Genomic DNA, 23,738 nt, shown 5'->3' with positions numbered 1-23,738 from the left:
TTTAATGGATAGCCACAGGTTCCATGAATGATTCAATGACTAAGGACTGAACTGATAAGTAGATTTAACCAAAAAACAAATATGACTGTCCCATTTTACCTTACCAGCTGTCCCATTTCACCCTAACATGTCATCAGGGTGAGGTGGGGGTTCTTGATGTGTTTAAAGATCCAAAGTTTAGAAATCATTTTATTAGGCGACATATTTTCTTCAAAGTAATATAGGAGAGGACAATAACAAGTTCTAAAAGTAATGCTTAAGGTAGAATTTTGAGTTTTAGGTGGTTTTCTTGGTAATCTACCAAAAAGTGTCCCACCTTAAATGAATTCACCTCTAATTCTGGCCTGTGAACATATTGATTTTAGGGCAATGCAGGGGACACATTCTTCTCAATATTTAGAACATGTGCATTTATCCCCTCAATATTTTTTTAGTGCATAAAATGCACCAGAATGCAAGGAATACGGTGTTTGATGCTCAAAACATTATAGCGGAGGACCTCCAACCCCCCGCCTTTATATGTGCCCCCCATGCTGAAATAAAACCTATGTGCCCTTGCCCATAAACGCACCTGATATAGTGCAGTTTAACGAGCATTAGCCTACATGTCTGTGCTGTAACTGTTAAATATGTTATATGACGTGTAGGATCTCGAAATGATCGGATAATGATTATTCCTAATTGCTGTTTATTACCTGAAGCATATACCACAAACTATCCACTTTGAGCTGGAGGTGATTTGTGGGTTAACCTATATGTGCCTTTGAGGAGGACTTGAGTCGTTTAAAGCTCATAATTTTGACCTGAACAGCTGTTCATGTCAGATGTTTCTCGAATAAATCCTCCTGACATGCTGAGAGAGACCCAGCAGGAGGCGGCTGCTTTCTCTGCTTGACCTCCAGTTTCAGCTTAAATGACATAACGTAGGATATTATTTCCACCTTTCCACGGTTTCCTGTTTCAGCGCTCCATATTAATGAGGCAGACAGCCGCCGTTCGCATTGAAAACTGGAGAGAGCTTTAAAGGGAAGATGTGCGGAGGACCTCCGTCATAAACCCAGCGATAGATTGCTGCTGTTTGTCGGCGGCTGAGCGTCTAACCTCTCTGCCTGCTGTCTGCAGCAGGGGGATGATTGATACCCGCCTGTTCCGACTCTGTAAACACACGAGTCGTCGTGCGGCGTAATTTCGGCGAGCGCAGTGATAGAGACGGCAGCCCTCGACCATTTCCTGGGTTGCAGCCCGCCAATAAAACTGCTTTCTGTGCGCGTTAATGTGAGCAACGACAGAGAAAATGGCTGTCCTCTGTGCTCCATCCACTTTCTTTTCTATCGTGCCTCTCTGAAACGCCTCGCAGCTGCTGCGGCCGACAAATAATTGCAACTATGTTTGAGCTAGGAAACTTCAGCGGGGAATGGGAAATTCCCCGTAGGAATGAAGACAACACACTTTCCTTTAAGTATTAAATGGCTTGTTTGCCTGTATGTCCGCAAAAAAAACTGCAAAACTCCGAACAAGCTGTTGAAGTTATCGGATAAATACAAGTGTAGCTTTAAAACTGTGTAGGAAGACGTGTTCTTGGTGATCCACCCTGCGTGTCCCCTCTTCCTCTAATCTGCCAGCTCATGTTCAATATGTGCACGCATGACCGAGTTAGGCCTGAAAATGCGCTCTGACACACCAACAAACTCATAGGTCGTGCGCGGTTGGTGTACATAATCACATATTTATTCAGGGAATCCTATTAACTCTAGTGCTTCTGACAAGAACATTATCTAAAATCTGAGCCACACATGTAGGCTGCCTATTCCACAGAGTCCTCTGTAGGCCTGCGGGGTGTTTTCCACATCTAGATGCGCAGAAATAGACCACAAAGTGCATGCAATGCTGATTTTAAACTGCGTCAGAGATTTATTAAGTCACGGCAATTGAATGAGGAAGGAGGCTTAAATAAAAGAATTGCAACAAACGCAATCTTTCACACATCTTCCAGCCTATTCAATTATCCGTACTGCTCCAGTGCGGTATTTGAACTGTCAGGAGCTGCACACACAGCAGCCATCTGGTGTAGAATGACCACCTACAGGTTACAACAAATAATTTTGAGGTCAGCTGCTATAGGCTATTTTGAGGTGACATAAAAAAAAACATTACAGTTAAAAGAAAAAACAACTCAAAACCACAGCATAGGTCCGTTATCAGAACGATACAAAATATTCTTTAATGGGCGATCTCTTTCAAAAGGCCGATACAACCCCTGTAGCCTATTTTCCTCTGAAGTTGTTGTCTCACTCCTAACAGTGACTAAGCAACTTGCTTGGGTCACTCAGCTGGATCCAGTTTAGTGAAAAACAAGACTAAACCCTCAATCATCCAGCAGACTGCTGACCTCAGTCCGTATGTATGATCCAACGAGAGTAAAGGCACGTTTGCTCTGTACCGGCTGCGGGGGTTATTATATTATCCAGTCATCTACACTGTGTAGTTAATTACAGATTCATGTGTGGCACGAAATAGGTCTAATAGCTGCATGCTCTGGAGAGTGTCATGCATGTTGAACACCTATTCTTAACTCTACAGTCTGCGTGTGTGGTGCTTGTCTGTAGCATATGTGGAAATCATTTTTTTCTTTATGGTAAGTGGGATTAAGGAAACGAAGCCCCCGTTTAACACCAAATGCCATATATATATCTAAAGCATGCATAATGATTAGGCTACCTGTATGCACACGGCACCCTGACTACAAAACTGCCCTGCAAGACCTTTGCACGTTGCACATAACCTAGCATATAAATAGCCTAAGTGTAGTATATTGAACCTTAAAGTGCGTCCGACAGGGATGGTTGCAAGAGAAAGATTAAAAAATACAGAATACCCTTTATTTTTTGTTGTCTCATATGATCGCTGCATCTGAACTGATACCATCCGACGTCTCACAACAAAAGGCTGATCAAATTGGCTTAATGACGACGTTACAGTCTCTGAGCTCTCTGTCTTTCTCTTTAAATGTGACTGCATGTTCCATGGTACTGTCTGTGTGGTATAGCCGGGCTTTCCCGTTTGCGCGCACAAGAGGAACCAGCGTCTTGCCCAGATACAAGCCAGCCAATGGTGTTTTAACGGCGGCGGCACTGCTGCACTGCAGGCGCGCCGAGACCAATCGCATCCACAGTCTGAGGTGCGCCCTTCTTCCCTTTCTGTCTCTACTGACTGTTTGTTTGTGCATTGCAAACTATGGCAGCTAAAGAAGTAGTCTTAAACGACATCCTTTGAATCAGATTGTATTAAGATAATTGTTGTCCTTCACTGAGAAATAAATACTGTAGGCTTCATAAAGCGTTAGGGAATGCTCTGATTCCCTTAAAAGGTTCCGATAGCCTTTACCAACATGTTACAATTTCACAGCAGATCTTAATAAAATGTGGATACCTTCCAAAAATCAAATGTTTGGTAAAGATAAGACGGATTTGCTCTCCCTCTCTATGACCTTCCCAAGGCTTCAGCTCTCACTGAATAAAACAATCTTATTTTGCAAATAGTTATTGTGCATGCATGAATGGAATTAGCAAATAATGTGATGAGTGGGGACACATATGCCTGCAAGTGAATGGAATTTGTGGCTGCAGGAGTGTGAGATGATCCTCCTTGACTGGAAAGAAATTATAAGAAAAAACTGTTTCAGTAGTGAATGTGGCATCAGTGTATCCACGTCTAAATAAAGACTAAAGAGAAAATACAATCCACCATGGCACTGAATTTGCAGACTGTCAGTCTGCAAACTGTCTGCAAACAACCAAAGTACCAAACTAACTACACAGTCTACAAACTACCTTAATCATTTGCACCTAACGCAGTTATGACGGCAAATGTTATGACAAGTGAATTAGATAAGATATTGGTCAGTGTAATAAATCACTGACCGCTGTGAACTGTCATTGTATTTAAATAGAGGTTTTTGTCTTGATCTCTGCGCTCAGCTGTTTGAAAATATCTGTATGTGGGCTCATAAGTCTTTAAAGTGTGGAATGAAGCTGTCGGCCCGGGACATTATTCCGTAAAGCGCTTTGTTCTTGTCTTGCAACCCCGAAAAGCCGTTCATTATCATCTCTGCTTTTATCTGACTGGAGAGTTTTTAATTCACTGAAAGGACAAAATCAGTGGTTCTGATTACATATTTAGTCATTCTGACAAATGTTCCGAATTAAATTTATTAAGCTGTTTGATTCAGAGGCTTTATACTGTCTGACGGTGATGCTGCAGAAAGTCAATATTCTTTACACAGAGTCAAGAGAGGAGGGAAATAAATGTCATTTGCAGGTTTGGAAACTTTGGATCTTAACATTTAATTCGACGTTCGTACATTCCTTTAAATCAGCGATACCTTTGCAAGAGTCTTTTCCATGTAGGCCTACACGTTTTTAATCTTTTTTTTTTTTGCGGTGGAAATATCTAAATCGTCATTAGACATGAGTGTGACGCATTCAGATTAATCTGACTATGCCTTTGGTCTGTATAGGAAGGAGAGACTCGCATAAGGTAGCATCCTTTATTGAGATATTCTACTATTTTAATAGTTGGTTTGGCTATTAGTACTTCCGAGAAATGAGGCTGGAATAAGTCTGAGTCCAGATGATCTATAATCTATTTTCCAGAAGTCAGTTATGAGTTATCGGGTCATCGATTCGGCCTGCATGAAGAAGTCACATTAATAAGACTTGGTTATTTTCTCATCTATTTTGCCCTCAGTTGTTCTCTGTTTATTTTACTCTTCAGTTAATTAATGAATGGAAAATGAATAGCCTAGTTCAAAGGTTTGCCAAAGATACTAAAGACAATTAAACTAATGTCTAGTATTGTGAATAATTTTCTTATTACTCTGATTATTTGACCTATTCCATTGAGCCGCAACTTTCCCCTGAAAAATAAATAAATGAATAAATACAAAATAATGATAGTTCCGGTATACATTATTGTTATTATTATTATTACCCTTTATTTTTCGGTCTTTTTGTTTTGTATTAATTACAAGCCTAAATAATTACAATAAAAAAAACAATATTACCTACCTTTGCTAAGGAGTTGCCCCTTTGAAAGGCCTATATTTTGTCTTATTTTCATATCATAAAAATGTAGCTACTTACCGGCCTGTGGATTGTAGACTGAGCATAACAGTGACCTGATTCATGAAACATCGCCACGTCATTGTCACTCATTATTATTATTTTTATTTATTTATTTGAATAGTTACTTAGGATTTGGGTAGGCCTATATGGTTTTATTTTATTTTGTTAAGTCACAATTTTAGAGTTTAAGACACAAAACTAATAGATATATTTTCTTTTCTCGGGTGTTTAGCCTATTTTTTTCTGGGTGATTGCGTTGGCTGGTGCATTAAAAAAATATACAGATTATTTCTGCATTTGCAGATCATTTTGACTGAGTAGCCAATCTCATTATCAGAGAAAAAGCATATGATATAAAACCATTTGTTAAGAAATATCAGAGGCGGACCGCAACCACTTAATGTTTTATTGAAAGGATCAATCAGAGTGTGAGCACAGAGATGGAGGTGATGGGTAGGCTCGACGCTAATCGGACCTTTGCAGTGAATGCAGACAAAAAGTCTATGAAATGCTTCCCTGACCTTTGCCGGATATTTAGGCTACATGGGCTACATCAGCCGGTCTTTTCTTGGTTCATTTTCATGGCATCAGCTTCGTTTTTCTAACATTGCATACATCACAGTCACCAAACGTCTTACATAGCCTAATGGTCAGTAACAGAAATCCTACAGATTTAAGAAAAAAAATAAAAATAAATAAAAACCACCTCTCTGCTTTCCTTGGATGTCAGGTCTTTGATTCAACAGTGAAGCCCACTGCGTAATTAGCCTATTACAAACTAAGAGCTATGGCTATATGCAATAGGCTAAATTTAGTACATATGCCTGAATACTTTCCCTTCAAATGTAGCTACATTTAATGGTTAGCCTATTAGATGAAATTATATGAATACAGATAGCCCATGATTTTCCCTGACCGGCGCAGTGTATTGATCCTCTGTGCTTGGCCTGAAACAGAAAGGACAAACAAAATTAATGCGAGCATACACTTGTAGCGAGTTGACACATAGTGTCATATGGTGTGTGCTAATGGACTAATAGGTCCATAAGATCGTCTGGGTACTGCATGAGCTGATAGATACAATGCTGGATAGACTTAACATTAATTAAGGATGTCTCATGTTGTTTCTAGCCGCATAAAGCATACGGCATTGTCATTTCCTGGTTTCTCTATTTGCTTGACGACACTGTCGCGTGCACAAACTGCTTCTGTTACCGCGTGCATTTTTGAATATCTCAAATAACTTGAGCGAAATGATTCACCCGCCGCGCGGGGAAAGAGCCACCATTTCCCCCCCGAAAGAATTCACACAGGCGCACGCTCCTCCCCTTACTTAGCAACCCGAGCACGTAGCAACGGTGGGACCAATGGGCGTTCTTCTAGAGGTTCCACCGACTGCGGTTCCTTAGCAACGCAGTAAAAAATTGCGCTGACGTCCATTCTGAGTATTATGGTCTGTCGGGAATTCAGAGTAGCTGGGACTGGAGAAAAATATCTGTTCTGCTAACGTTAGCGTCCACCAAGCTAACGGTAGGTAGCACTGGAGTAAACATGGAGCTGTCCGCCGTCGGGGAGAGGGTGTTCGCCGCCGAGTCTATCATTAAACGGAGGATAAGGAAGGTAGGCGTGAGATGTAACGTGCCCTTTTTTCCCCAGAGCGTTGAATTTAATGCATCAACACCGCACTCTATACTACTGTTGCCCTGCAGGCTAATGAAGTCATTTCTGTTTGTTTCTGATGGCATGCAGGGTCGGATTGAATACCTTGTGAAATGGAAGGGCTGGTCTCCCAAGTAAGTCCTGCTACATTGTGTCTCTTGTATGTTTTCAACCCGCGGCTGTGGTGTCTGTGCTGTCTCGGCTGTGGCTGTCGTTAGCTCGCCAAGGCTAGCGAGACAGCAGCTCGGATTAAAACTGAGGTGCAGCACGATGGAGATTTTTAGCTCTCAAGCTAACGCTACGGCCATCTCCACAGTGTGCGTGTCAGCGCTCGCTTCCTCAGTGTAACTAATGTTTTAATTCACAGATACAGCACTTGGGAACCGGAGGAAAATATTTTGGACTCCCGCCTGTTTGCCGCTTTCGAGCAGAGGTAACGTTAAGATGTCTGGGCTGGCCTTTATGGGCAGAGCCAGTGAGTGTTAACGTCCAATAACGTTAAATATACGGTGTCCTTGGTGCACTTTGCTCCCGTGACACTGAAAGTGGGTGTCTGTCACTATATTTTTCACAGGGAGCGTGAGAGGGAGCTCTATGGGCCCAAAAAGAGAGGACCAAAACCCAAGACATTTCTGCTCAAGGTAAATTCAGCAGCCTTGTTTCGTGTGTTCTGTAACGCGACAGTGTCATCATCCCGATATGATCGTATTTTCAATAACAACATTGTCTGACATTATATGATGTGTATCATGGTCCCCTCACTGTTCATTTAAGTACATGTAAATTCACGTCGGCCTCATTGTATTTCCCCGAAATACGCAAAGCTCCTTAATGATGCTAATGACGCATATTCAGTGTATTTAGTTTGTGTATTAGCTAATGGGGAACTGTTGACATGCTACAGGGCGTTTGGAATACATTAAAAAAAAGCCATTCCTGTCAGTAAAGGTGCTGTTGGAGCGTTATACTCTTAGTCCTTAATGTTTTTGGAAGATCCGTTTTTATTGCCACAACTCTCATTAGATTCAAATACACAAGGGACTGTACTTTACTTATCAGAGTAGAGAGGTGGCTTTGGTGTGGCTTTTTTTCTATATCCTGTCCCTCCCTAGAGATTCAAATATTTTTTCTTAAGCCTCCCTGAGTGACTGGGGTTAAATGCATGACCCTCCCTACACCATAAATAACCTTATTTCACAGTTTCTGGGTGTGATAAATAGTGTGATTTTGGAGATGCCTTTCAAACCCACTTGTGGGTTTTGGAGTTCTAAGGGTATTCAAAATAAATATAAAATACGCCCATTTAAAGTTGAAAGTTTCTACCATTTGCTGAATTGAAAAACATTACTCCTTCCCCAGTGCTTAAAAAAATATTTAAAGTGCTTTCCCCATTATGCACCATCACCTCTCCTCTCATAAATAATGAACTGTCCCTAAATGTGACTGCTCTGTAGTTTGAAATGATCAATTTAGGCAGATGTAGTGAGCCAGAGGTTTCAGCTTTCCAGAACAACAGAGCGTGAAAGTTGCTTGACGACGGACAGTTTATCTTGTTCTAAATACCAGAATGTCCATTGACAGGACTCGAAAATGAGTTAGTGGACTTTCACCAATAATTAGAGATCTGACAGGAATCATTTGTGGCTGTCGTTAATGCAGTAGCTTCTTAGAACATGTTTGAAACTCCCACTCACACTCATTTTTCAACTTGTTGAAATGTCGGATGCATGGAGTTTAATACCTGTGCCCAGTGCCTGGCACGGGCAGTAATTTAAACAACATTAATAGGCCTGTCTAAGAGAACATATTTTGACATGCTACAGTCGACAGGGTTCTCACGGTCATGGAACCTGGAAAAGTCATGGAATTAGTAAAAATCATTGAAAGTTTTGGAAAAGTCATGGAATTTTGTTGTGTGTAATTAAATAAATTGTTACAAATGTAAGTGTGTGACTGTGCCTTATAGTTTGAAGTGAACAAAGCAATTATTAGAGATTGGAAAAGGTTGCTGATTAATTTTCATATCATAATTAACATTTGGAGTAAAGCATACTACGATTGTGTTACGTGTTGTGAATGGGTCCTTGAAAAGTCATGGAAAAGTTTTGAAAATTTTGGCCAAGAAAATGTGTGGGAGTAGGAAGAGCACAATATTCAGTGTTGCTGTTCCAGTGTCCAGGGTCCTGGTTTGTGCATGCTACCTCAGTGTTGTGCTGTCATGGTTCTACAATGACAAGTCAAAATGCATGCTGTGAGTCAACTAAGAAATAAAAAACTTTAAGGTAATAGTTTATTTTTTCTGTATAAATCTGAATCATAAATCCCCTCTCTTTTTCCTACCTTTCCAAAAGGCTCAAGCTAAAGTTAAAGCCAAGTCCTATGAGTTCAGGAGTGATGCAGTCAGAGGGATGAACATCACTTACCCAACCCCAGAGCCAGTTGTCACCCCCAGGGCCAGAGAGGGCCTGAGAGCTGTTGTTCCCACCATCTTCCCACCCAGTACTGTCAACCGCGGAGAAAGCGTACGCGTCCGACCACCAGAACTGAGCAGCCGTGAGTACCAGCAGCCTTCCCTTCAGCAAACCAGTCCAGAAGACCTCATCCATATACCCAAAAAAAGAGGTCCAAAGCCAAAGCCTCGCTTCAAGGACAGCAGCTGCAGCCCTGCAGTCTCTGAGCCCCACAAGAGGAGAGCAGAGGAGCAGGTGAGCCACAACCCTCACAAACTGGCTAAGCTCCAGGCGGGGGGAGAGATGAGGCTGGTCAAAGTGGCCCACAGACATCCAGAGATCCACGGTCACAGTCATAAACACCACCATCACCACCACCACCATCACCACCACACACACAACCGGGGAATCTCGGGTGGAAGCTCCTACAAGCTCTACTCAGACCGCAGCATGCATCCACACAGAACTGACATGGACACACACAGGACTAAGGACAGCTCCACCTACCTGGCACCTGTACACTTCAAGCACCAGTCCAAAATGAGCCAGAGCTTGAGTCGTCCTGCTGAGCTTCCACAGATGGAAAAACCTTACTTCTTGGACAGGCCATCCCCGACCAGGCTCGACGATGACTTGGATGAAGTGACATGGAGGCCCTCTATTGGGGATGTGGAAAAGGTCATGGTGACAGACGTGACGACCAACTTCCTGACCGTCACCATCAAGGAGAGCAGCACTTCTAAAGGTTTCTTCAAAGACAAAAGATGATTGACTGATTTTTTTTTATGCCGCGCTTTGTTTTCTCTGACTTGCATCAGAGTCATTCTGACGCCTATAGGACATAGTGTGATTACTAAGCCAAGCAGTTTTGTATGTAATGTATAAAATCAAGTTACATAATGTGCATATGTATATATTATAAAGTCGGGCATCTGTTTAATGTATTGACCAAATCAAATGAAGTCCATTTCACATCTTGCATTGGTGAACATGACTGAGTTGCATGTTTCCTTTGCAGCAGCTGTACAGAGCTTGTGAATTTTACTATTTTGCAATTGTAACTAACTAGAATGTATTTTTATTTCACTCTCATATCTTCCAGCCTGAGCTCAAGCTAGCAGATTTTTTAGAAGTGAAGTGAGGCTTAGATATTAAATTCAGTCTGTGGATTGAATATTTCTTATAATTTGAACTGATTAGACTGAATATACCCTGTTTGATTCAATAGGGTCGATATTTAAAAATGTACTCAAGCACTTTGAATTCAAAAGTATTAAGAAATGATCTGTCTGTGTTGTATTCAGAGTCCGAGTCTGGCTCAGAGTTTGTCATGTCTAACATTTCTAATTGTAAGATAAATTAATAAATTCAACACGGACACTCTACGAGTTTTCCCAAGCTGTGTATAACTACTTTTTCCATTAACATGGTATATTTTACATTTTTTCATAGAAAACCTTCATAAAGCTTTAATGTAATAAGATAATTACAAAGTTGGTGTCAAATTGCTTTTTAGACGCTTTCCAATAAACCCTTTGAATTTTCTCATGTGGTCGTGTTTTACTCTGTTATTATCACAGCGCCGTCGGCCTCGACATGTTTGTAAATAACTGGAGGCAACGCCTGAACCCGTACATGAATGAAATAATACATTTAATATAAACCTGTTACGCAATTAGGCCTTTAGGTCACCATCTAAATGGTTAGGGTTAATTTATCGTTTCTTATATATGTTTTAATGACCTTAATTCCAGTCATAGGTCATTGTGAAATCTATTTAAAAATGCGTTATTTTAAAGGGTCACTCGTGCAAAGAGCAGAAGTTACAGGCCTCAGGCTTAGACAAAAACACAAAAACCTGCTGCAGCAGGCCTACATTCATCTCTGCTCAGAGTTACAGTAGGTATGCAGAAAATTGGATTCTGTCTCTATCTACAGCAGCCCGTAGACCTGCTGTGGATATCTGATTTTAATGTGTGCGTCAGCGTTTTAAAAGTTTAGTCATTTGAATAAATGACGATGACAAACATGCAAGTGTTCATTCTCACAGGCCCCAACCGCTATATTCCAATGTTTCTTATTCATTATTTTATTCATGCTGTATCGTTTCAGAACAAGCGGCGCATTTATTTATGTCTTGTATAGCCTAATGTTTATTTTTACACAGGTAAAATATATTAGTAGGCCTATTTATTAATACCACAAATACAGCAGTTATAGAGTGTTTACAGATGGGCAAGATGCGCTTTTTAAAATACATATTTCCTCTTTTGAATGGCCTATTTTTTCTGATCAGGTTTTCTATAGGCCTATTTCTCCCGACTGTGCAGCCGGATGATCAACTCTCCACTGCTCTCTGCAGACATGATACCGCCCTGTTCATGCATGACGCATTAGATCCACCTATAAGCTTCGGCAGCACATAGCCTACCTTAAATGCACAGGACTGCCGATTAACCCATAAACAAGCGCCGTCTCTTTTGTGCAGTGGTTCCACATGAAGCGAAATAAATTATTTACTGTGCTTTTGATCACGTATCTGATAACAGTCCTCTCTAAATCAAAAACTGAAACTGAACCAAAGTTAAAGGCTATAACATGCCAAAAATATAGATTTTTTCTCGCTGCCAAGGGGTTAACTAAACGTCTGCACCTCATTTCGATGTGATGCGGTAAATCCATTCTGTCACTAACTGTAACAGGAGCTGTTTGGCTCTCTCCGTGAGGGAACAAGAGTGGGCTGAAACTAAAAGGTGTGCAGCTGTCAGCCTCTCCTCTTATGTCATATTAATAATAACCATAACACAAACATTGTTACTCATGCATTTGGATTTATTTGTGATTATATCACTGTTAATACATCTCACTCTGATGGTGATTGATACACAATTGAGAGAATAAATGCAGAAACCACTGAAAACAGTAAACTACACAGCTGTAATACAGAGAGATATATGCATGACCATTTATCCACTCTTCACATGGTCATATCTCAGCAGAGAGAGAGTGTGTCTTCCCATCTTTTAATTTTTCAAGAGTTTTCCCCGTTGGGTCCATGCTGTCACGTCTGGTCCTTCACTGTGAAGAGAAAACAGGGACAGAACAAATGATCAGGTGAAGTCAAACATGATCTGTGAAGCAGCATCCTAACAGGCTGTATCAGACATGAAGCATATTTCAGTATCACTCAGAATCAGTGGCAACAGTTTTGAAACAACCCCTAGGGCTTCACTTTGCTTTTACAGCATCTGATCTTTTTATAAGCAGAAAGCACAGAATGTCATGCAAGTTTTTATTTTAGTGACAAGCCGATGTTACTCAGTTCCAAACTATCCCAACGTTATTTTTCAATTTATTGTCTACATTGTCTGTGAAATACAGTTTATATGAAACCAGTTGGAGTTTTAAATGATTTCTGCAAGGTAAGTGACTGTGTTTAAGGACTACCAACTCCGGAAGGTGTTTTACAGGTTTCTGAGGTTTCCTGCTGTGCAACACAGTCAAGATAAAATCACAAAAATAACAAAACAGGAAGAGAAATAACATTACAGCTATTACAAAATGTCAACATCCTGTAAAAATAAGCAATCCAGTATGCAAAAGTGAAAAAGGTAAAAAAGATATAGTTGTGGATGACTGAGGTGTCTTCACTGTGAAGCAGAACAGCTTGTTTGTCCTTTTGAAATGTTAAAAAAGTCATATCACTTCTGAACTGATAACAGATCTGTAATCCCAAATGTTTGTGTGGAAGAAGGATTATGTCATGTGTTGGGGTCTTGTTAGTAAAATCTGTGTGAAATGAAAATTCATGATTAAGCTGCTGTGTATGTGAATGCTGTTCAATTCATGTGCAGTGTGCATTTTGGGGGTTGAAGCGACATTGTGGGGACCTCAGTCATCACCATCATCAGACGGGGTGTCCGTAGTTCCTGTCACAGTGAGGGTAGCAGTGGGGGTTCAGCCAGTGCTCCAAGTTAGTCTCCTGGGCCCTCTGATCCAGAGCCTGCATGTGGAGCAGGTGCTCCTGAGGGGGAGGAGGAAGGCAAATAAGGTTGAGGTACCGAAAGAGGAAAGAAGAAAGCTGGTATAACTGTATATGTTTTGCCAGCCACATTTGCACAAATGAAACTGAGTGTTTGAAGTGGGGGAATCAGTGCTGACTCAGATCTATGAATTCCTCTGCTTTCATTTTTGCATCACACCACAACAGCACAACAAACTGCACAGAGTGAAATTACAGAGATGAGTATAGGGCTAAGCAGAGGGAAACATGCTTGGACTTGTACTCTGATGAACTGATGCCTTCAGAGCATCACAATGCACAAACACGTGGTGACAGATATAGAAAGAGCTGCTGCAGTTACAATAGTTGTCAAAGAAATGACAGTGACAAAGGCTGAACGTGCCTGTCTTATATTAGTCAGATTTGTAATATATTCAAAAACCCTGTGTCTTATATTAAGTTTTGGGGTGAATGTTTTCTATAGCAAGTCAACCAGGCTCTATTATAATAAGTAGGTAATATTTTTTTTTTTAAAGTGGCAGAGGGCAGAATAAATAAGGTGTTTGTGTGGAGTAAATCACACTGTTCTCCAGGCGCAGGAGGGCTCTGCTCAGGCCTGCTTCCAGACTGCTTTGAATAATGGCACAGTAAGAAATGTTAGTTGGTAATATGAATTCATACTCAGGGCTGTATGCATAACATGAACTGTTTCATGTTTTTATCTCAAGCTGAATGGGTGCTGTTTTTTAGGGTTTGAGGACATTTGGGGTGTAGACCTGACCTCAGCAGGGGGGTCCAGGGAGGATTGTGCCCTGAGAATAGTTTTTTGATAACAAGCTCTATTTTGATACTCCAGGTTATTAGTACAAAATATAAACCAACTAATAACATGTGATGTATTAATATAGATTAAACTACTCAGCAGTGAGCCTATATTTAAAATGAGCTCCACATTTATCAGCTGCAATGTTAAAGTGATGAACACATTAATGCATCAGTAATTATACTAGAATAATACAATTCTGAAATGGGCCATTCTGCATAATGAGTACTTTTACTTTTGGTAGGCTATTTTACTTTGATGTTAATACTTTTGTACTTTAACTTGAATGATATTTCGAGCGCAGGACTTCTTGCAACAGAGTATTTCTACACTGTTGCTACTTTTACTTGAGTAAATAACCTGAGTACTTCTTCCACAACTGTACGTTAGTCTATTGGAATATTTAATAGGTTTTCTTTTATTCACACACAATTTTCAGACACAGCTCGTGCAGTGAACGAACTGTTGCCCTCTCCATCAGCTGCAGCTGTCTGACTGTCAACAGTCTGAGAAATAAAGTCAGTTCGCGCACGGAGTTTTCAAGGAGTAAAATGAATGTGTCATATAGCTACTTGTTTAGTTTGTTTTGGATCTACACTGTAACATTATGCGACGCGACCTCTGACAGAGAACCGTATTTGATTCGACATGTTAGGGCCACAATCTAAAGAGTACAGTACTGCAATACACTCCTCTGTCACCCTGGGTGCAAATAGCCTACCAGACTCCCTTTAAAAATCGCAGAGTTTTGTGAGTTGTTGAGTCAGGGAAAGCTTTATAAACGCTCTTAAACACGGACTACAACAAATTCTTAATGATTTGACTCCTCTTGTAAATTCGGCGAATGTAATACGTGGAGGAATTTCATTCTTTTTTATTAACAAACCCGTTTTGTCAGTTTGTCCCGGTGTGTCAGTAGCCTACCGGACGGGAAAAAAGTCTTTGACACACCGGCTTGTAGGTGTAAGACCAGACGGACCTGTCAGCCAATAAAACACGAGTATTTCCACGTAGTTTTTGTAAACCATTTCTGATTGCTCTCGTCTTGCCTCCGTCGCGTTCACCGAAGATAAAAATGGCAACACTACCGTTTTCAATAGCTAGTTAATCCACTTGCAGATGTACCCAGTTTATCAGTCTTGAGAGATTTTGCACATAAACTAACTGCTGTAAATCCTATCATCTTGTTCCATGATTAAACAGAGACTTGATATTGGACAACATCAACATACATATTACCCAGCAATTACCATTACATATCTGTATATGACAAAAACTACAAAAGAAAATTATTAGTTGAACTAAATCGTTTTTATAGCCATATTATAGTTGTGATATAAGAATTTGTTATATATTGATATTTTACAAAAACACAAAGCCATGACAGAGATGGGTTTGCCTTTTTGAGGGCATATATAGAAAATCCCACAATTTCTGATTTAACGGGAGTTCTTCTTTGAATGTGGGCGTATTTCCAAGTGGCAATCAGTCTCCTCATCTCAATGGGCCCCAGTGCAACCACACTCCCTGCACTGTCTATATTTACACCCCTGGCTCAAAGTGAGAATTATTCAGGGCTGCAGTTGGCTGTGTTTGGCATCAGTGGGGCAGGCAGAGAGGTGGCACTGCGTCCCTGTGCCCATGCCTAAAACTGACCTCCGCTTTGCTCAGTATTTAAGGGGGTGAACATGGTGTATATTTACAGGACTAACTTATGCTGCAATGTTAGCTCTATTAAGAAAAGGCTGTGACTGACATTTTACGAGAAATGGTTCGAAAACATTCTGTCAGTGTCTTAATCAAGGACATATGTGCATACAGAACAGACATTTGGCCCTGAACCATATGTAACATCTCGCCTATCTAAAAGCAAAGATCTTAAGCTGCACAGCTGGGAGCTGGTATTCTTCCTCTGGCCAGTGACATTGGGCTTCAGTAATATTCAGATGGAAAACAGAATGTGTGAGCTGTGTGATCGGGGTGAAGTGGAAAGTGAGTCCCATTTTCTTTTATACTGTACAAACTATGATGACTTAAGAGAGATGATGTTCCATGAAATGGCTTGTCTAAAGCCTGACATGTTCTGGTGCTCAGATGAACAAAAGCTAGAATGGCTGTTTAATTTTGATGTTTTAAAGTTTGCCATTTTGTTGCAAAAGCCTGGGAGAGAAGGCAAGATAGTTTGTTTATTGGTACTTATTTTGATTTTAGTGCTGCACAGTAAATGCCTTAGAGAGTGATCCGTGAATTTGCTCTTACACAATGATGTTCTGATTATGTCCAATGCTTTTGCAACCTAAGGGTGCTCAGGTAAAATTCCTCCACCCCACAATGACTGTGGTCTGTAATGGACTCCATTTATAGCATAGATTAAGTTAATATCTATCATAGAATCATTCAATTTCTTTGATATCTTAGCTTTTTACTTGAATATTATTTGTGTTTATTTATTATTGTTTTTTATGGTCTTTGAGATTTTTGCTTTGTCATGTTGCTTGACTCTTTGTTGACCTGATATTTAGATTTTTGCATGTCAACTGTATGTGGGCTCTTTTTAGAAATAAATCCTGTTTTCCATTATTCACCTGTTTTCCTCTCTGTATTGGGCGACAGGAATGCTATTTATAGATACGCATCCAGCTCCATTCTCCCACCTTTAGATGCAGTATCTCACTCAGCCTTCAGATTCATCACTGGTGATATGGGATACACCATTATCTGCTTTACCTGCTTTGCCTGCTCTTTAAGTGAGGAGGGATCAGCATTTTACCTTATTTATTTATAAAGTCTCTCAGCCATGCTTTCTTGGATTGTTGGTGGCCATTATACCCGCTCACAGACATGGCTCACCCTGCAGGTGTCAAAAATTCAGTGCGTCTCCGGTATTAAATAAATAAATTAATAAATATGACACTTGAAAAGTTAAACCAAACAAGAACATTTTAAAAAGCAAATGAATAAATTATAAAATGATGGACTATGTTTTTTTAAAAGATACTGGTGTAGTGTGTAAATATGCATCTTGTACAAACCTATAGAACAATCATAACACAGTTTATTTCAAACCTGCCAGTTAGCATCAATACACAGAACATTAACACTTAATAAATCATTTATAACACACTGTAATATAGCTGTAAGCTTTTAAGTGTTCGTTATTATCTGTGAACAACTTCCCATTATGAAGCATCTCTAATTAACAGATAATGAATGCTTAATGACATTAAGTGATATAATGTAGTTGCATTATATATGTATATGTTTTCATGAGTTTAGAATACAATTTAAAACAGTTTAAAAGAAGCCTGCAAGTAATAACTGCTTATAAAACACTTTATAATTTATTTATTTTTGTGTGTGTGGTGTTATCATGCATTCACTGCTGTTGATACAACAGTAAGGGATGCTTCATATGAGGGATTATTATTGTTGACCAAGATATTGATGATCACTTCAAATGTATTTATACTGGGTTCCCACGGTTATGGAAAGAATGGAAAAGTCATGGAATCTCACAATCACATCTTCCAGGCCTGGAAAAGTCTTTAAGAGTTTTGGAAAAGTCGTGGGATTTTGTTGTGTGTAATGAAATTGTGCTTATCTCCAGTGGATAACCTTCAACATAATGTAACATAGCAGCACATCTATTCTCTTTGGCTGTCGACGAAATGTAGCTCTGGTATGTATTGTCTCTAAAATTATGTTTGAATAGAATCTAAAGTATTTAAAAGAACACCAGGCAAGTGGGGGAAGAAGAAAAAAAATGTTATCATGGGTTCTTGAAAAAAAAGTCAAAGCCATGAAAATGAGTGGGACCCTGTTTATAATTTCTTACAGCTGTGTTATATTTTATTGTGTATGTAGTGATAATGAGAGGAAGGGTAAAATGTAGTGTTACCCACAGAGCTATAGAACTCAGTATAATCAATAGTCAATAATCAGTCAGTCTCCACCTGATGTGTCTGTGCTCTTTGCTCTGAATGAAACTTACTCTCATTGGCTCATCGGGGTGGCCAGGCTTCATTGGCTGATCCTGCCTCTTACTGCGGAGCAGCTGCTTAGCGAAGCTCTCCTTGATGATAGGGTTGGCATCTGAGAGAGACAAAGATAAGAGTTGGACTGCAAAGTGATCAGATGTTTACTCTCATGTCATGTGACACACACATCCAATTCTTCTACCAGTAAAGATTCAATAAGGCTGATATACTATACATCAACGAGATAAAAGAATTGTAATTTTGGCCGTGTGTGTGTGTGTGTGTGTGTGTGTGTGTTAGCAGTCTCCACAGAGATTAAGGGACTAAGACTGTCTGCTCTGAGTTAACCTCTGCCTGAGTTTTTTTTTTTTTTTTATAGCTTTTTTCTATGACCATAACAGCTGTTTGCTTGGTGGTTGGGTGTTGGCTAATCAGGATAACATTCCTCTCAGTGGACACGGTGTTCAGACCCATGAATAAACCTCTCACCACTATCTGCTGCTGCTGAGCTGTGGCTGACCTGATCTGTTTAGCTAGTCCATGTGAGGCTGTTTACTCCCCAAAGCAAGCCCCAAGGGAGCTGCTCAAACACACACACACACACACACACACACACACACACACATACACTGCAGAGCGAGGGCTCTCTGTCTCCCTCCAACCCAGGCCTGTACTGGGAGGCAGGGTATTTGGTGGAAGGTAACAAAGTGCCCATTCATCCTCCTCACTCCCCAGGGAGTCAGGCCCATGCAGCACGTGACCCCAGCAGGCAGCCAGGCAAGCTCTCTCCTCCTCTCCTGCTACAGGGAGCTGCTGTGAATCAACACAAGGCCCGAGCTGCTGCTGCTGTTGCTGCTGCTCCCTGGGCCTTTGCAGCAATGTGGCAAAACAATCACATTCATTCTGCAACTGTCTCATTAAGAAGGCTTTCAATAATAGTATTTGTGAAAATTTGTGCAATTTCATTTTATGTTCATAGCAAGGCTGCATGCTGAAATTAAATCAATTGTACATGAAAATGCACTGAAATAATGAAACACCATTTCCCTCCTTGATTCAGCATCTAAACATAGCCATGCAATAAAAGACAGATGTCTTTTCTTTTTTTAACTGACCCAAACCCACTGACTTGCTCACTGCTGTAAAATCACTCTGCATTGAAAAAAAAATGGTTCTTTAATCTAATTTAAATTTCACCAATAATTCGCAGTGACAGGCTACTGCTCTCCTCAGGTAAATCCCTGAGAGTTTCCTACCTGTGTAGATGGTCAGCAGGACCACGCAGAGCAAAAACACCACCAGCTTCTTCATCTTCTTCACCTTTTTCCTGCCTGAGCTCTCACTGCTCTGAGGTCCCGACCAGAGTCCAGAGGGAGTGAAGGGGGAAACTCTCCTCCTCCTGCACGTCACCCACAAACTGTCACATATGTGGTACTGGGGAGGTATTAAAAAACACACACACAAAAAAACCACCATAAGTGATGATACATTTGCTGACATAGAAATATAAGCCACATTGCTACACATTAAAGCTCTAAGTTGCAAAATGACTGCAGAGGAACAATTAAAGCACATACTGTATGAGGTCTGTTGAGGCAAGTTGGAGACTGTCCACTAGATGGCAATGCAAACACAGTCATACAGAGACAGGCGATGCCTCTGGGGTGATGAGCTCTTTGTGAAATGATCGGGCACAGAGAGATTTGCCTTTTTATTAAGCATGGAAGTATTTATCTGAGCTCCTGTTTGAGAATATTTCCTACAGTACTATTTTTAATATGCTGTTTCTATGTAACATCTATCTATCTATCTATCTATCTATCTATCTATCTATCTACACAAATAAACAGTGCTGGACCTTGCAAATTCAGTGCCCTATGCAAGCTTCCCCTGTTCCCTCTGACCCCCTTTTATATTCATTACAAACAACAACAAGCGCTACTAGGAAAGCACCCGCCCTTTTGACCTCTGGCTAGATTTTGCAAGACTTTTTTGTTTCTGTCTCTCTTAATATTTTTATGTATTTCATTTTTTAAATCTGGCCCATGGCATCAATGCTCAATCAAATGTGTGTTGTACACCTTACAGCTGCATTTGAGTTGAGCCCCTTGCCCTCCCTTTTCAACTTCCCTTGTCACAGCCACCGCATTTAGCGAAAGCAAATCGAGCGCCTGCTGAGCAGCACTCACGTCTCCCTGACCTGCCGCCATGGACAGCCAGGTAACCATAGTGTTTGCTCCAAGCCTTAGCATTGTTTGTCACTGTTGTGACATTAAAGTACTATTAAAACATCTCACTACAGCCAGTCTAACTGAGGCAACAACCCACCATTAAGCTTAAGTGAGCTAGTCTGGGGTAAAATCACACCAGTTCTCTGCCAGGTTCGGATTCACCAGCTGAATTACTTTCCCACTTCCACATGTCTTTATGAACAAAAGCTCAACTTGAAATAGTGTTTACATCTTCCACACCGCAGCTCTGATAATTAATTTTAACAAATTCAACATGTGTTTTGGTGCTGCACCATGAACAAAGAGCACAAAGAAGCAGAGGAAGAGCGCTGGCAGACAGGTAGTGTAGTGTGGTGGTAGTGTTTGGCTATGGCTCCTGTTTATGCACTGATTTCATTTATCAGTCAATCTATTTACTTTGTTAGTCTACGTCATACTTGTTGAGTATGATGTGAGTACATGAGTTATTATGTTCTCGGCACTGTCCTCTGCTGTTAAAATGACCACATCCCCTCAGTGTGAGATTGGGAGACCACGTGCAGCTTTTCAGTATCTCCTTAAAACTCACTTTTACAAGATGGCAAGATTGTTTTTTCCATTCTCACATCATGCTATTTTCTCTTTATATTACTATGTTATGGTGTTTTATTTTAACTTCATTGTCATTACATATTGAAATTGTGCTTCTTTTAGAACCATCATTTAGCATCTTTATGTGTACTTGCATGTATTTTGCACATTTTATCCATTTTAAATTCAAGAATTTGTGTTTTCATATTTGTTTGTATGTGGTCTTATCTGGCTTTTCCTTTTTTACATATGAACGTATTTCTTTTACCTGCACTTGCACCTCCATCTGTTTATGTATGGGCACAGTGCTGCTCAATATGTGTGCTCTCATGTCTCTAACTTTTGTTATACAGAAGGGGCTTACATGGGTTTCTGATTATTTTTTATTCAATTATTTTTTTAAAATCTTTTTTCACCTTGATCTGGAAAGCACTGTGAGCTACATAACAGAAAATATTATTATTATTATTATTAGCCTATTATCTCTACCATTACTTCTGTACAAAGATCATAAAGGTTTTATCTCATTAAAAATAGCCTATCAACTCCTTAAAAAAACCTGTTTTCGTATTTAATTACTTACCATATTACCCTATAATGTTTTAATATTTTAGTTCTATCTATGATTCTAGCACTGCCATAGAGCACGGCCAGTGACGTCCGAAAGAAGACGTCATTGTGCGTCATTGTTTCCGGTTCCGCTCCTTGTTTCCCCCTGTGCATTGCGCATGTGTTTCCAGTATCCTGTGCACTTTAATGATATGTTGCTTGCATTAATTCCTGGGGCATAGAAAGCTTTTGTTCCCTCGGTGTGATTATCTAATACGCCATGAGCTCACGATGCAGAGCATGCGTGCTGAGGAGCGGCAGTATGCGCGTCAGGAGCTCAGTGTCAGAGATGATAGGAGGGAGAGATGAACCCTGTTTCGTTCCCATGTTCGCTTAAATATCATCAGGAAACGGGAAATAAGCGAGATATCTCACATTTGGTGCAGTCTTGTCTTTACAGAGAGTTAGACCTACTTGAATTTAAGTAGAAAGCTTTAGGTCTTAAGTTTGTCAGTCTTCTCTGGCTATAGTTACTGCTGGGGGTCTACAGTAGTCCAATCACTGAGGGCTTGACACCAGCTACTGTAATGGCAATGATAATTAAAGGTCTGCACTGGAGGAATTGAATACAATAGATTACAACATAATAAAACAGATCAGATCTTTATTGTCTTAATTAAAGCCATCTAGAAAAAAAAATAAAAAGAAGAAGAAGAAAACAGATTTGTGCAACAGCACTGTCATCAATCGTATCTGGTCACCAGGGGCGTTGCAGTGGAGGGGGAAAGTGGGACTGAATACCTGGGGCCCCAATGGAAGTGGAGCCCTCAAAAAGCCTGGAAGAAAAAAGTTTTGTTTTGTTTGCATTTTTTACTGCTCAGTAATTGTGTGCCATAACTAAATGAAAATTGTCTGAATGAATCCGTTGAAAGACTGAACTCTGTATAAAAAAACTAGTGGAAGCTCTCTGAGGCCCCCTCTCACCTCCTGAAGTCCATTCTCATTGAGGGTGAATATCCGCGCGGATTCTGCTCGCGGAAAAATATAAAAGCTGATTTCATGGGTTCTTGGGTTCTAAAGTTTGCACACCGCGGCAGAACTTTTGTGCGGTGAAAAAAGTTTCCGCCCAGACTTTGACCCCCCCGCGGAATTCGCCGGCGGAACTACACAGCTGGGCCAATGAAATTGTTTGTTTATAGTGACGTCGCGCAGACTCAGGAGAGTCTAATCCAGTCAAGCAGGACAGTATGGGAGAAAGGTTGATAAACCTCGTTTCACAGCACCCCGTCCTTTTTGATAAAAGACGGGATGATTCTATGAACAGTGAATTAAAGGACAACGTCTGGCAGTCCATTGTCCAGCTTGGTGGCTGCGGTGAGAGTGGTAAGTACTAAAGAAAGTTGATGTTGACGCTTGTTAAACGTTAGCTTGCTAAGGTAACGTTAGCTAGGCATTAGTGTAGCTAACATTACTGACTCACACCTGTTCACACTGCGCGGACTTGGAACACAACAACGCAAAATTCCACAACGCATCCGTACCGCGCCTGTGTATGGTTTAAACGAGGAAAAGCGCTGTGCGAATACTCCGCAGATCCGTCCCGCATTTCCGCATCGCGGCAGTGAGAATGAACTTTTAAGGTGCAAAATGGTTTAGTCCACTCTTCCACAAGGATTTGTCTCTAAACACAGCTAAAGCCAAGCTGGTGACTGCTTATGCTGCTGGAGCACCAACGCTCACTGTCATGTGGAAACCAGGGTTCCTCAAAAGAAAAGTAAGAAAGCAAAAGGGAAAAAAGCAAACTGACTTTGAAAAAAAAAAAAGATATGAAAATTAGAAAGTGCACGAGGGAGACATGGATCAAGAGAAGAAGGGCAAGGGGCCCAAGAGACTGCTTATGCATGGGACCCAAAATTTGGTGCTACACCACTGCTTGTGACCTTTTGGAGGGGCCTGACCCCTAGGTTGGAAACCGCTGGACAATACCACCAAACTGCGTGGTTAAAATAAGCTAGAACGATAAAATGCTGCCTGAACATTGATGCATTAGTGCAAAAACTTGATAATATCATACACAATAATATATCAGTCACGGGGACGTCTTTCTCTGCAGAAGAAGGACTTTTAATGGGCCTACCTGAAATAGTTTTTTCTCACAAAATTTTTAAAAGTTGGATTTTGAAAGGAGTATTTTTTATATTGTTTTACTGGTACTTTTACTTCCATTTTCCTAACGCAAAATTGTTTTAACTGAATGCATCTTCCATCGCTGGTTGTGTGCTGAATTGTAGCCTACTCTACGCACTAGGGCACATAGTTGTGCGCATGCGCATTTTCCATGTTGGTGCACTGA

At 40.5% G+C, this 23,738-nt stretch overlaps 2 protein-coding genes across 3 annotated transcripts; one reads left to right on the top strand and one right to left on the bottom strand.

Annotated features, from left to right (window-relative positions):
- The first annotated feature begins 6,565 nt into the window (after positions 1 to 6,565).
- On the top strand, positions 6,566 to 10,776 carry cbx8b (chromobox homolog 8b). Its single transcript, XM_050045181.1, has 5 exons — positions 6,566 to 6,743; positions 6,873 to 6,916; positions 7,150 to 7,215; positions 7,357 to 7,423; positions 9,134 to 10,776. The coding sequence occupies exons 1-5, from the start codon at positions 6,675 to 6,677 to the stop codon at positions 9,998 to 10,000; spliced, it is 1,113 nt and encodes a 370-aa protein (XP_049901138.1). The 5' UTR covers positions 6,566 to 6,674; the 3' UTR covers positions 10,001 to 10,776.
- Positions 10,777 to 12,043: 1,267 nt separating this feature from the next.
- On the bottom strand, positions 12,044 to 19,450 carry c5h17orf67 (chromosome 5 C17orf67 homolog). Of its 2 annotated transcripts, none has more exons than XM_050043628.1 (4): positions 19,292 to 19,450; positions 18,050 to 18,150; positions 13,123 to 13,256; positions 12,044 to 12,310 (listed from the first exon to the last, which is right to left on the bottom strand). In XM_050043628.1, exons 1-3 carry the CDS (start codon positions 19,344 to 19,346, stop codon positions 13,140 to 13,142), a joined length of 273 nt encoding a protein of 90 aa, XP_049899585.1. In that variant the 5' UTR covers positions 19,347 to 19,450; the 3' UTR covers positions 12,044 to 12,310; positions 13,123 to 13,139. The 2 variants fall into 2 exon arrangements, with proteins under 2 accessions (XP_049899585.1, XP_049899584.1); XM_050043627.1 differs by having other exon boundaries at positions 13,135 to 13,256.
- Positions 19,451 to 23,738: the final 4,288 nt, after the last annotated feature.

Source organism: Epinephelus moara, chromosome 5 (genome assembly GCF_006386435.1).
Source record: "Epinephelus moara isolate mb chromosome 5, YSFRI_EMoa_1.0, whole genome shotgun sequence".
Lineage (NCBI taxonomy): Eukaryota > Metazoa > Chordata > Actinopteri > Perciformes > Serranidae > Epinephelus > Epinephelus moara.
The sequence above is the reverse complement of the archived record's forward strand: the minus strand, read 5'-3'. Positions and strand labels throughout refer to the sequence as shown.

Coding starts and splice junctions, on each gene's coding strand:
- c5h17orf67 (XM_050043628.1), bottom strand. CDS start 19,346: ATGAAGAAGCTGGTGGTGTTTTTGCTCTGCGTGGTCCTGCTGACCATC. Junction 18,151..19,291: donor CCTGCTGACCATCTACACAG/GTAGGAAACTCT, acceptor TGTCTCTCTCAG/ATGCCAACCCTATCATCAAG. Junction 13,257..18,049: donor ACCCCGATGAGCCAATGAGA/GTAAGTTTCATT, acceptor CCTCCCCCTCAG/GAGCACCTGCTCCACATGCA.
- cbx8b (XM_050045181.1), top strand. CDS start 6,675: ATGGAGCTGTCCGCCGTCGGGGAGAGGGTGTTCGCCGCCGAGTCTATC. Junction 6,917..7,149: donor TGGAAGGGCTGGTCTCCCAA/GTAAGTCCTGCT, acceptor TTTAATTCACAG/ATACAGCACTTGGGAACCGG. Junction 7,216..7,356: donor TTTGCCGCTTTCGAGCAGAG/GTAACGTTAAGA, acceptor TATTTTTCACAG/GGAGCGTGAGAGGGAGCTCT.